At 45.9% G+C, this 13,129-nt stretch overlaps 1 protein-coding gene across 1 annotated transcript; it reads right to left on the minus strand.

Annotated features, from left to right (window-relative positions):
• Positions 1-5,713: 5,713 nt before the first annotated feature.
• Positions 5,714-8,457, minus strand: LOC140740405 (zona pellucida sperm-binding protein 3-like). The gene is made up of 9 exons (XM_073069540.1): positions 8,019-8,457; positions 7,320-7,435; positions 7,133-7,236; positions 6,875-7,052; positions 6,681-6,807; positions 6,519-6,607; positions 6,326-6,447; positions 6,117-6,245; positions 5,714-6,042 (listed from the first exon to the last, which is right to left on the minus strand). The coding sequence occupies exons 1-9, from the start codon at positions 8,397-8,399 to the stop codon at positions 5,924-5,926; spliced, it is 1,365 nt and encodes a 454-aa protein (XP_072925641.1). The 5' UTR covers positions 8,400-8,457; the 3' UTR covers positions 5,714-5,923.
• Between the last annotated feature and the right edge of the window lie 4,672 nt (positions 8,458-13,129).

Genomic DNA, 13,129 nt, shown 5'->3' on the forward strand with positions numbered 1-13,129 from the left:
GAGTATTAGAATAGGTGAAAGGCCCAGAAGGAGAGGGTGATTCCTGTAGTGGGGGAGTCAATGGCTGGAGGGCACGGCCTCAGAATCCATAGACAGCTGTGGAAACAAAGTTATTGGGTATAATTAGAACAAAGATTGATTAGTAAGGGCATCAATGGCCACGGAAGGTGGCAGGAGAATGTGAAGAGTGATAATAAATCAGCCATGATGGAATTGCAGAGCAGACTCAAATGGGGAAAAATGGCCTAATTCTGTTCCCATGTCTTGTAGTCTACCAGTGGCTCTCCAATCTGAGAGGTAAATAACCCGAACATACTAGGCTCCTGTTCACTATAGGCAGCTCATCATCCCCTAAAGCATCACCACACTATTGCATTGGGATTTTGTCTAAACTTCCACCAGGTGAGGGAGGGGAGAGAGGGAGGACTAGAATCAGCACAGCTCAGAAAACTCATCTTCTCATCGATTATGGACACGGCTGCACCTTAGGGTTGCAAGAGCCTCTATATCTATGACTGCATGGCTAAGGTCTTCCCACCACCGATGATATCAACAAGAGGCAATGTCATAATATTGTAAAATTCAACATCTGGGCTATGCCCTTGCATCAGTGGTGCAATGAAGTACCTGCAGACCCAGAATTTAAGAGTCAACAACAGCTTCTTCCCCACTACCATCAGGTACTTGAACCAACCTAGAAAACTAATTCTGCCTCAGACTATAGTTCCCTCAAATCACACTATCATCAATATAGCTGTTTATTTTGTTATGCAAGCTTGTACATGTTAATTTAAGAATAGAAATATCACCAAACTTTAATGTACTGTGCTGCTGCAGCAAAACATTCATGCCATTTATACTCTGGCTATCTGTGGCATGAGAATAAACTTGAATCCTGTCTAGGTGGCAACCACAATACATAGACACGAGTTACTGCAATGCTGGAAATCTACAGCAATGCATAATGCACTGGAGGAGCTCAGCAGGTCAGGCAGCATCTATGGCTGGGAATAAACAATCAACACTTTGGGCCGAGACCCTTCAAGAAGGGGAAGGAGTCAGAATAAGATGGAGGAAGGTAAGAGAACAGTACAAGGTAGTAGAGATAGGTGAAAACTGCAGAGGGGAAGGGGATGCAGTAAAGAGCTGGGAAGTTGATTGGTGAAAGATAAAGAGTTGGCGAGGCTGGGGGTGGGGGGGGGGAGGGGAGAAATATGAAAGGAGAGGACCGAAGACCATGGAAGAAAAGGAGGGTGATGGGCAGGTAAGGTGTGAGATGGAAAGAATGGGGGTGATGGGGAAGGAGATGGGGGTGCAGCTACTGGAAGTTCAAGAGATCAGTGTTCACAGCATCAGGTTGAAGTCTACCCAGACCGACTACAAGGTGTGGCCCCTCGAACCTGAATGTTGCCTCATTCTGGTAGTAGAGGTGGTCATGGATTGACATGTCAGAAGGGGAAGCAGAATTGAAATGGGTGACCACTGGGGAAATTCCACTTTTTGTGTGGCAGATGGAGTGAAGGTGCCAGATGAAATGGTCTCCAAATCCAAGTTGGGTTTCATCAATATACAGGAGATTACACTGGGAGCACCAGATACAGTAGATAACCTCTACAGACTCGTGTGATGTGTCACCTCACCTGGAAGGACTGTTTGGGGCCGTGAATGGTATGAGTGAGGGAGTGCAGGGGCAGGTGTGGTACTTGTTCTGCTTGCAAAGACAAGTGCAGGGAGGGAGATCAGTGGGGAGGAACAAATAGACGAGAGTGGGAAGAAGGGGAAGATGTGCTTGGTGGTGGGATCCCATTTGAGGTGGACCTGAAGGCTTGTGGCATGGTAGGTGGGGACAAGAAGAACCCTATCCATGGTGTGGGGGAAGATGTATGCAAAATTAAAGAGATGCAGGTGAGGGCAGCTTTGATGGTGGAGAAAGGCAAACCCCATTCTTTCTTTGAAGGAAGACACCTTAGTTGCTCTGGAATGAAAAGCCTTATCCTGAGAACAAGTGCAGTGGGTACAAGGGAACTGAGAAAGAGGAATGGCATTGTAATATAAAAACAGTGACAGGGAGGGAAGTAGCAGTCAAGATAGCTGTGAGAGTCAGTGGGTTTGTAAAAGATCAGTAGCTAGACTGTCTCCAGAGATGAAGGCAGATCAAAACAGAGGAGAGGTGGTAGGAATGGACCAACTAAATTTAAAGGCAGAGATGATGAACTTACCATGGATACGGGAAGAGTTATGGAGCAATGTCAGTGTAGGCTTGAAACAGACTATTCCATGTAGCCAACAAAAAGGCAGGCATAGCTGAGGCCTATGCTAATACCAATGGCTACACCTTGGTTTTGAAGAGTGGGAGGAGCCAAAGGAGAAATTGAGAGATGGCCATTTCCACCAGATGGAGGGGAACAGGTTGGGTCTGTTGCCCAGAAAGTAGTGGATAGCTTTAAGGCCCTCCTGATGGGGGTAGAAGTAAATAGGGACTGGACATGAAGTGAAATTGAGATGACTGGGACAAGGGAACTTAAAGTCATTGAAGAGCTGAAGTCAGGTGTTACGGATGCAAGTAGGAAGGAACTGAACCAAGAGGGATAAAAAGGATGAGATATTAAGGCAAGCATCCTACACTGCATCTGCTTTGTCCCAAAAAAATGCTTTGGCTGCATGAGAATATTACAATCCTCTCCAACCGAAACAGGAACTTTGTCATTGCAGAGTTTAAATTCCAGTACTATTTCACAAACCACACTTTTTCCTCCAACCTCAAGGGTTGAATTAGAATAGATGTAAACAGAATCATGTTTTAGATTCACACTGCTTTTGGAACTGATAGCAAATAGGAACTTTGAGAATAAAGACAGCCTATCTGGCTAGCATTTGTTTTGCAAAACAGCAAAGGCAACAGAAAATAAAAAAAAGGCACTCAGTTGGAATGCAGAATGGCCCAGCGATACCATAGAGAGGAAAAACAAATCAATCCCATAGTTGGATGGTCAATTACAGTGAGCCCAAGCCTTTCAAACAGAAGGTTCGGTCATCAAAATTGTAACATTTAATGTACTAGGTCCTGCCGCACGCTGCCAAATGAACAACTAAACTTGCATTAGTCTAAGCTGTTCACCTATGCTCAAGGGGAATGGGTTGAATTAAACAGTTCATCCATAGGTGTTGAATTTGTCCCTTTGACCTCAAATCCACCACACAGTTCAAATTATGGAAGTACATATGTCACTATTCACTGACTTGAGATTCATTTCTTTGCATTAACACAAAGATACAATAGAATGTGGCAAACTAAAAGCAATGTGCAAAAGTCAAATCATGCAAATAAATAAAACTGAGGACACAAGCTTAAAGCCCTTGAAAATGAGTCTATAGTTTGTTGAGCCAGTTTAGTGCTGAGGTGAGAGTAGTTATTCACACTTGTTCAGGAACCTGATGGCTACCACCCCACCAGCCTCCGGGTCCAACATATAATTCTCCATAACTTCTCCACCTCCAACAGGATCCCACCACCAAGCACATCTTTCCCTCCCCCCCCCCTTCTGCTTTCCACAGGGATCACTCCCTACGCAACTCCCTTGTCCATTTGTCCACCCCAACCCTTCCCACCAATCTCCCTCCCAGCACTTATCCTTGTAAGTGGAAAAGTGTTACACCTGCCCTTACACTTCCTCCCTCACCACCATTCAGGGCCCCAGACAGTCCTTCCACGTGAAGCAACATTTCACCTGTGAGTCGGCTGGTGTGATATACTGAGTCCAGTGTTCCCACTGTGGCCTTCTATATTGTTACGAATGTGCCACAACTCTGAGGGGCCAAAGGGTACAAAGTAGCCCCCTCCTTTGTGAGAATCGCAAGATCGCTATTAATTCGGGTCTGGGACCCAGGAAATGAGAGAGATACACATCATGGCAATAATGAGAGAGAGCAAGACGCCAGATCACAGCCCCAGCAGTTGCCATAGACAACGCAGAATACACAGGTTTTTGGTATGTGTCCTGGCCTCTGAAAGGCAGAACCATTGATAACAGCCATTGTCTCTTGGAGACGGAATTGTGTATTGAGTACTGTACTATTCATTGAAGCCCTCAGGGAATGACCAGAGTGGGCTGGTTGAGGGATTGCATCATCCCAACCTGATTGAATTCTGAGACCCCGTGAGTAAGGATAAAAGAAGGTCTGGGGAACAACCCCTTCAGACGCACCAGGAGAAACGCTAGAAATCCTGTGACAGCGTTTAATAGCGACAGCCAGTGGAAGGCTCCCGTGCGTCCTTGCCCTGTTCCCGGGATTGGGGCCTTACCACGGAAGACTGCTTAGCTAAAGGAGAGGTCAGCCCAATGGAACTCTAAGGATCGAAATCATAAAACAGAAAAGCTGGCAAGTTCTAAAATATCTCTCTCTCCAACCAAAAGCTGCAGCCTGAATGAACTGAGTGACTTTTATATTGTCCAATGGAAATACATTATCCCCTAGACAATGATAGAGCTAATTTCTTTTTGATTATTATACCTGCACTTTTAGATTTAGTATTGATGACATATATTATCTGTATGTTTGCATTGATATTATTTGTGTATTTTTATCAATACTGTTAAAAATAGTACCATCAGACTTCAACAGACCTCTCTATCTTTGCTGGTAAGTGACCCAGTTACAGGGTTCGTAACAATATATATTGGTGAGACTCAACGCAGACTGGAAGACCGTTTTGCTGAACACCTGCTCTCTGTCCACCAGAGAAGGTAGGATCTCTCAGTGACCACACATTTTAATTCCACATCCCATTCTGATATGTCCATCCATGGCCTCCTCTGTCAAGACGAAACCACTCAGGTTGAAGGAACAACACCTTATATTGTGTCTGGGTAGCCTCCAACCTGAAGGCATGAACATTGATTTCTCCAACTTCCATTAATGGGCCCCCTCCACTTATTTATTGATTATTTTCCCTTTCCCCCTTTCACCTCTCACAATCACTCCTTGCCTGCTCTCCATCTCCCTCTGGTGCTCCTCTCCCCCTTTCTCCCTCGGCCTCCCATCCCATGATCCTGTCCTTTCTCCAGCTGTGTATCCCCTTTGCCAATCAACTTTCCAGCTTTTAGCTTCATCCCTCCCCCATCTTCTATCATTTCAGATCTCCCCCTCCCACTTTCAAATCTCTTACTGTCTTTGTTAGTCCTGACGAAGGGTCCCAGCCTGAAACGTCAACTGTACTTCTTCCTATAGATGCTGCCTGGCCTGCTGCATTCCACCAGCATTGTGTGTGAGATACAAGTTAATAACTGTCGCTGAACCTGGTTGTGTGGGATCCACGGCTCCTGTACTTCATTCCCAATGGTAGAAGTGAAAACAGCATTAATGGATGTCACTTTGTGGCAGCACGCCTTGTAAATTCGCTCAGTGCTAGGGAGGGCTTTCCCTGTGAAGACCAGCTTTCCACCAACCATCCCACATCCAGAACTCAGTGGCCAGTCATGTTAAATTGCTCGGCCGTTTGCAGCTCAATATTGAAACTGAGATGCAGAAAAACCATGACACTGGTTTAATTTCCTTTATGGGTATTGTCTGAAATACTACTTCAGGCAATACTATTCGTTTCCCATACGTTTGATGGGAGTCTAATGCCCAAGCACAAGACCTTAGTATTATTCTCAAAAGCCAAGAGTCAACCTGTTAAGGGGGAAAAAAAGACACGCAAACTCTTGTAAAGTGAAGCAATTAAACTTTGTTAGTAAAAGTGACAAGCAGCACAAGTTATGTCAAAACGAAAGCAAGCGACTGGGTTACAAAAGTATGTAGCATTTCCGGTACTTGTGTCTGAGACACTATTGTGGCTAATTGCAGACTATGTCCCAAATGGACACCAGAGAATAAACACAAAAGAATGAAGCAATCACACTTTTTTTTCTGTAGTTGAAAACTAGTTGAACATAGTTTGCTTGTGTTTCCTGTACAATAATAAAACGATCAAAGCAGCAGTGGTGAGACAGGCAGCCGTCAGAGCCAGGGTAACGATCAAAACCGTTTCAGATATCACACCTATAAAAGGAAGCAGAGGTTAGTCAGAGAAGCTACTACAGGTGGCAGAGGTGGGACCTTGAACTCACCCCTACCTGAAGTTTGCCCTCCAGGTTGTCCGATCTGATTGAAGGGTTGGGTTGCCAGGTCAGGTACACGGTTCTCCAGAATGACCAGTGGTCCAAGCGACGCTTCACCCTCCCACGTCGCTTGATCAACTTTCTCTGCAATGCAAACTACTGGTCAAGAAACAGACAAAGCGACCCCCCCCCCCCCCCACAACCAGAAGGAACAAAAAACTTACCAGCCTCATTCCGAGCCTCCCTCCGTCCTCTGGGAGAAACTACACCCTCTCCAATGGCTACGCAATCCCCCAGGCGACAACAAGCACAGACATCGAGGCTTGTTTCTTCCAGTGGAGTCCATCTGACCAAGAAACCGTCATTATCATTAAGGTCAGTCACCAGAACCAAGCTCCGAGATGGAAAACAACTTACATGTTCTGCGTCTTCTGGAAAGTGCAAGCTTTGTTTACGGAATCGCTCTGATTAACTGCAGCAACTTTCAAGCGACAATTGATGAAAATCTGAGGGACACGTTGAACAAGGTTATTTCGTGAAACTTTGCCAACATATACAAGCCACTGTTTAATTCCTTACCAGGGAACGCTCATCTCCAAAGAAACGGAAAGCATCCAGATCAAAGCGGAGCTTGTCCACCTCACGGTCAGACCCGGCCAACACGAAGGTGGAAAAGGAATCCTCAGTCGCACTGTCCAGGAGACACCTAAACAAGATGGACATGAGAAATAGTCACAGATATTATTATTTGGAGAAATCCAAAGGACACTTACCCGTGGTGATCAATGATGTCGTATCTCGGGGTGGAGTCCTTGTCCAGGCTCAGGGTGGCTACACAGCGGTCAATGTAGAGCTTCAGGGGCATGTGGTTAATCATAGAAACAGAAGCTTCGATGTGAATGAGCTCGCCCAGGTAGTAGGTGGAGGAGGCGCGCTCTGTAAGCCAGTCATCTAAGAGACGAAACAGAATTAGAGATCTTGCACAAACGCTCTACTATTCCAGCCCGTGAAACTACACCCAACACACATACCAGTCATTAGCCGCAGGGAGAAAGATAGTTGTCCTTCCCCAGACCTGGTGGAGCTGAACGGCATCCAAGTGGGATGGATTGGGTTACTGCTCACGTTAGCTTTCCTGGAGGGACAAGAGGGCATTGGAGAGATTAAAGAACTCGCATTTGACCACGAATTCCGCAATAAAGTCACACAGTACGTTACCTGAAATAACGACACTGAATAGGAACGATTGCCCCATTGGTTCGCACAACAATCGCTCCACGAGCCTGGGGTCTGTGGTTCAGGTGGGTGGTGTAGACGAGGAAATCCTCGGCCATCTGAAAGATACCAGGTTCAACAGTGAACAATTATCTCAATAACGATTAGAGTCGTTGCTATTCCTCGTCCTCTCAAAAAACTAATTTTCGAACTACGCTGTTGGACGAGGGTGCTGTATCGAGGCATTGACTAGGTTCGTGTAAGTACGGTGCCGAACAGCAAAGCTGCTACACGTGGTTTGCATTTTAACACAAGCTCGCTAAATCAACCAACTTGTCCTACTTGATGCCACCAGGTTTTGTCTTCAGCCCACTCAGATGGCGTTACAATCGTCAAGCTACAGTATTCGCTAACGGTTTGATATATGCACTTGTATTGCGCCCTCCAGGAAAGTACGAATTTAGCACCACTTACTGATACACAAATTAAACGCAAGGACAGTTCGAATGCTTCTTTAGTTTTACTTAAGAAAAAGTTGAACTTGTTTGCATTTATTGGCCAAGACAAACTTTCATAGCAGGCTGAACAGCAAAGCGACTGCAGAGAGTAGTGAAGCAGTAGAGAACACGATAGAACAGGACTCGGCGATATGTTCCAGCATTAACACAATACAATTAATCACAGACAGAAAAACCACATCACCTGGAGTTCGCTGCCACACTCGCGCAGTCCATAATCAAAGAAAACAGTGTGATTTTGAGGGAAGATGGCCGTTGGTCGGCAACCTACTGTCCCCAGAGTCAGATCAGCAGCTTTAACCAGGTGTTTTGTTCCAAATAAATCCGTGTCCACTCGAACCAATATATTGCGCTCCCCACATTGTACTGATACAGTATTCAGTGGAGATTCACTTTGCACCTCAACTGTTTGGACATTCGAACTCAAGTTCGATTCAATACCCGCCTTCACTTTTCTCCATGGAAACCGCTGGTCCCTAAATTCTCGCCAAATATCGGAGCCATAAACTGCCCCAACGAGGAGCAGCAACAATAAAGAAAACCTCTTTCCCCGAAAACCGCACATGATGCTAAGTGACACCAACGCACCTTCACTTGAGAACCACCACCTTTTATACCCGGTTTTCGGTCAGCCGACTGGAGCCAATTAAACAACTCGAATTTCTACGTTGATTCCGTCCAATGAGAGACCTATGCCTTGATTAGAAAGAAGCCTGTGTTAAAGTGCACCAATAGGAGTGACGCTCCATTTCTTTGTTGTGATTTGGTTAAGGTCAGTGCTCTCCTGGATGGAGAAATACTGCAGTTTGTTGAGATCCACATGACTCTTCAAATTGACAACGGGTACATTTCTGATATCCCTACACTGTTGTTTGTGCTAAAGCTATTTTGCTCAGATGCCGTTCCCTCTGTCAGGAACAGACTGAAAAACAAGCTGTCCTGGGAATTTTAAGATACTTTGACTGAAAATGAACTATAGCGATAGGCGGGACTTGAATATCTGCAGAGTTCTCCTTCGTTCCAATTAGTTCCAAAGCCAAGAGTTCACTCTTGTAATGAAAGCAGTGGAGTCGACAGTTCTCGAGGAAGTAACGTACTAACGATGAAATGTTCTGTGCATGAAGTTCTTAACCGGTAACGGAAATTTGGCCCGAAAACACGCAACAATTTACAGCCGGTTCCGAGCTTGTGGCAAGCACCTCACATCATATCGCTACCCTCTGCTAGCTGCCTACACCATCTGCAAAATAGATCGTGTAGTCTTTTCAATAGTGCAGCAACGTGACTCAAATACACTCCGGCCGGTCTGGTGCTCCCCTCCCTAGGCCTCCCGTCCCATGTTCCTTTCCCTTCTCCATCTCTGTATCCCTTTTGCCTATCACCTTTCGGGCTCTTAGCTTCACCCCACCCCCTCTGGTCTTCTCCTATCATTTCGCATTTTCCCCCTCCCCCTCCTACTTTCAAATCTCTTACTATCTTTCCTTTCAGTTAGTCCTGACGAAGGGTCTCGGCCCGAAACGTGGACAGCGCTTCTCCCTATAGATGCTGCCTGACCTGCTGTGTTCCACCAGCATTTTGTGTGTGTTGCTTGAATTTCCAGCATCTGCAGACTTCCTCGCGTCCGGTCTTTGTTGATGGCATTGTTTTAGCATGGCGGTGTTTCAGCCACAGTGCCGTGTTTATTTCATTAATTCCTCACCCTCCCTTTTATTAAAAGGCCTAGATAGAGTAGACGTGGAGAAAACGTGGGAGAGTCCAGGACCACAGGGTGCAGTCTCAGAATAAAAGTGTGTCCAAGATGAGGTATTTATTTAGCCAGAAGGTGGTGAACCTGTGGAATTCATTGCCACAGATGGCTACGGAGGCGAAGTCATTGAATATATGAGGTTACAGCGGGACATTGATAGTGGAGTTTGATAGGTTCCTGATTAGTAAGAGGACATTAGGTGCAGGAGTAGGCCATTCAGCCCTTTAAGCCAGCACTACCATTCACTGTGATCATGGCTGATCATCCACAATCAGTACCCCGTTCCTGCCTTCTCCTCATATCCCTTGACTCCGCTATCTTTAAGAGCTCTATCTAACTCTTTCTTGAAAGCATCCAGAGAATTGGCCTCCACTGCCTTCTGAGGCAGAGCATTCCACAGATCCACAACTCTGGGTGAAAAAGTTTTTCCTCAGAAGAATGGGGTTGAGAGGGATAATAAATTAGATGTGATGGAATGCCGGGCAGACTCGATGGGCCATCTGGCCTAATTCTCCTCTTATGCCTTATGGTCGTGTTCATCCCTCATCTCCAGCTGTCATGCTGCTCCTCGCATTCAGCCCCAAGAGCAAACTGGAACCCCAACCTTGAGAAGCCATTGGTGACCATGGGAAGAGGAAGGAGAAACCACTGCCTCACAAAGGATGAAGTTGTGAGTCCTTCCTGCACCAATGCTGAGGTCACAGATAAAGAGAAATAGTTTGTGAGAGAGAGAGACACACACACCTTTCTCTTCCACCACCAATTGCTTCTCAGACACAGGGGAGTTGGCTGATGCAGTCAATTTTTCACTCACCACGGCAGAGATCCCAGATAATGTGCTTCACCCACTGTACTACACTCCCTACCCTCATGACTGTCTGACTAGGTACAGTTCTATAAATTTGATGATGGAACCATTGTCTGAAAAGGATCTTGCCAATTGTAGGGATGACTTGCAGCGTATTGAAAAGCTTGAGCATGTAGATGTTAAGGAAGAGGATGTGCTGGAGCTTTTGGAAAGCATCAAGTTGGATAAGTCGCCGGGACCGGACGGGATGTACCCGAGGCTACAGTGGGAAGCAAGGGAGGAGATTGCTGAGCCTCAGGCGATGATCTTTGCATCATCAATGGGGACAGGAGAGGTTCTGGATTGGAGGGTTGTGGATATTGTTCCCTTATTCAAGAAAGGGAGTAGAGATAGCCCAGGAAATTATAGACCAGTGAGTCTTAATTCAGTGGTTGGTAAGTTGATGGAGAAGATCCTGAGAGGCAGGATTTATGAACATTTGGAGAGGCATATTATTAGGAATAGTCAGCATGGCTTTGTCAAATGCAGGTCATGCCGTATGATTGAATTTTTTGAGGATGTGACTAAACACATTGATGAAGGTAGAGCCATAGATATTGTGCACAGTATATGGATTTCAGCAAGGCATTCGATAAGGTACCCCATGCAAAGCTTATTGAGAAAGTAAGGAGGCATGGGATCCAAGGGGACGTTGCTTTGTGGATCCAGAACTGGCTTGCCCACAGAAGGCAAAGAGAGGTTGTACACGGGTCATATTCTGCATGGAGGTCAGTCACCAGTGGTGTGCCTCAGGGATCTGTCCTGGGACCCCTTCTCTTTGTGATTTTTATAAATGACCTGGATGAGGAAGTGGAGGGATAGGTTAGTCAATTTGCTGCTGAGACAAAGGTTGGGGGTGTTGTGGGTAGTGTGGAGGGCTGTCAGAGGTTACAGCAGGACATTGATAGGAAGCAAAACTGGGCTGAGAAGTTGCAGATGGAGTTCAACACAGAAAAAGTATGAGGTGGTTCATTTTGGTGGGTCAAATATGATGGCAGAATATAGTATTAATGGTAAGACTCTTGACAGTGTGGAGGATCAGGGGGATCTTGGGGTCCGAGTCCGTAGGATGCTGAAAGCTGCTATGTAGGTTGACTCTGTGGTTAAGAAGGCATAAGGTGCAATGGCCTTCATCAACCATGGATTGAGTTTAAGAGCCGAGAGGTAATATTGCAGCTATATAGGACCCTGGTCAGACCCCACTTGGAGTACTGTGCTTGATTCTGGTTGTCTCACTATAGGAAGGACATGGAAACCATAGAAAGGGTGCAGAGGAGCTTTACAAGGATGTTGCCTGGATTGGGGGAGCATGCCTTATGAGAATAGGTTGAGTGAACTCGGCCTTTTCCCCTTGGAGCGACAGAGGATGAGAGCTGACCTGATAGAGGTGTATAAGATGATGAGAGGCATTGACCATGTGGATATTCAGAGACTTTTACCCCAGGATTGAAATGGCTAGCATGAGAGGGCACAGTTTTAAGGTGCTTGGAAGCAGGTACAGAGGAGATGTCAGGGGTAAGTTTTTTACGCGGAGAGTGGTGAGTGCGTGGAATGGTCCGCCAGCGGCGGTGGTGGAGGGGGCAACAACAGTGTCTTTTAAGAGACTCCTGGATGGATACATGGAGCTTAGAAAAATAGAGGGCTATGGGTAAGCCTAGGTAGTTCTAAGGTAAGGGACATGTTCAGCACAGCTTTGTGGGCTGAAGGGCCTGTATTGTGCTGTAGGTTTTCTATGTTTTCATTTTTATAAGTCTCTGCTGGGTAGAATGCGGCATAAGGAGTGAGATAGATTGGCTGGTTGAGTGTGTCACAGCAAGACCTTACACTGAACATCAGCAGTCTTCTCTGAGGGGGTCAATGGTGGAAGGGGTGACCAGTTTCAAGCTCCTTGCTGTCAACATCTGAGAGGGTCTGCATGCCAGTGGCTCTACATCTTCAGCAGTTCCTCTGCTCTCAGGTGTACAACACAGTACATATAACACATAATAATATTACCACAGATAAATTAACAAATAATAAGCTGCATATACAAGTTAAAAAGTAAACAGTATAAAACTACTGGTGCTTCATACTTGAGAAATGAGTAGTGGCAGGGAGTTCAGTCGTCTTACAGCCTGGGGAAAGAAGCTGTTTCCCATCCCAACAGATCTTGTCCGAATGCAATAGTACCCTCCTGTCTAGTGGTAGGAGGTCAAAGAGATTGTTGCAAGGATAGGGAAGGGATCACTAAAAATGTTAACAGGGTACGTACGCAGAGCCCCTGATCAATATCTCTACTGGGTGGAAGAGAGGCCCATTGATCCTCTCAGCAGTTCTCGCAATCCTTCGTAGGGATTTGCAATCAGATGCCTTGCATTTCCCATACCAGTGATGCAGCTGGTCAGGAAGCTTTCTAAGGGTGTTACTGTGACTCGAGGGACTGAGGTACAGAGGAGGTTGAGCAGTCTGGGTTTTTTCCTCCTTGGAGTGCAGGTGAATGTGGAGGTGTATAAAATCATAGGTAAATTGGTTTATTATTGTCACATTGGTGAGCCACAATAAAAGAAAACTTGGCTCGCATAGCATTCGTGCAGTTCCAGCTGAGATCCAAGTGACTGTCAGGAGAGGGATAAGGAACAGCAAGATACTCCAGAGTACACGTGTGGTCCTCTCACAAAAATAAGTATACAGCTTTGGATAATATTGGGGTGATGACCTACCT

Source organism: Hemitrygon akajei, chromosome 16 (assembly GCF_048418815.1).
Source record: "Hemitrygon akajei chromosome 16, sHemAka1.3, whole genome shotgun sequence".
Lineage (NCBI taxonomy): Eukaryota > Metazoa > Chordata > Chondrichthyes > Myliobatiformes > Dasyatidae > Hemitrygon > Hemitrygon akajei.

What these genes read in the sequence shown, in the direction of transcription:
- LOC140740405 (XM_073069540.1), bottom strand. Translation starts at nt 8,399, where the DNA reads ATGTGCGGTTTTCGGGGAAAGAGGTTTTCTTTATTGTTGCTGCTCCTC. An exon ending in TTGGAGATGAGCGTTCCCTG is followed by an intron (nt 6,608 to 6,680) that starts GTAAGGAATTAA and finishes CGTGTCCCTCAG; the next exon opens with ATTTTCATCAATTGTCGCTT. An exon ending in GGAGGCTCGGAATGAGGCTG is followed by an intron (nt 6,246 to 6,325) that starts GTAAGTTTTTTG and finishes TTTGCATTGCAG; the next exon opens with AGAAAGTTGATCAAGCGACG.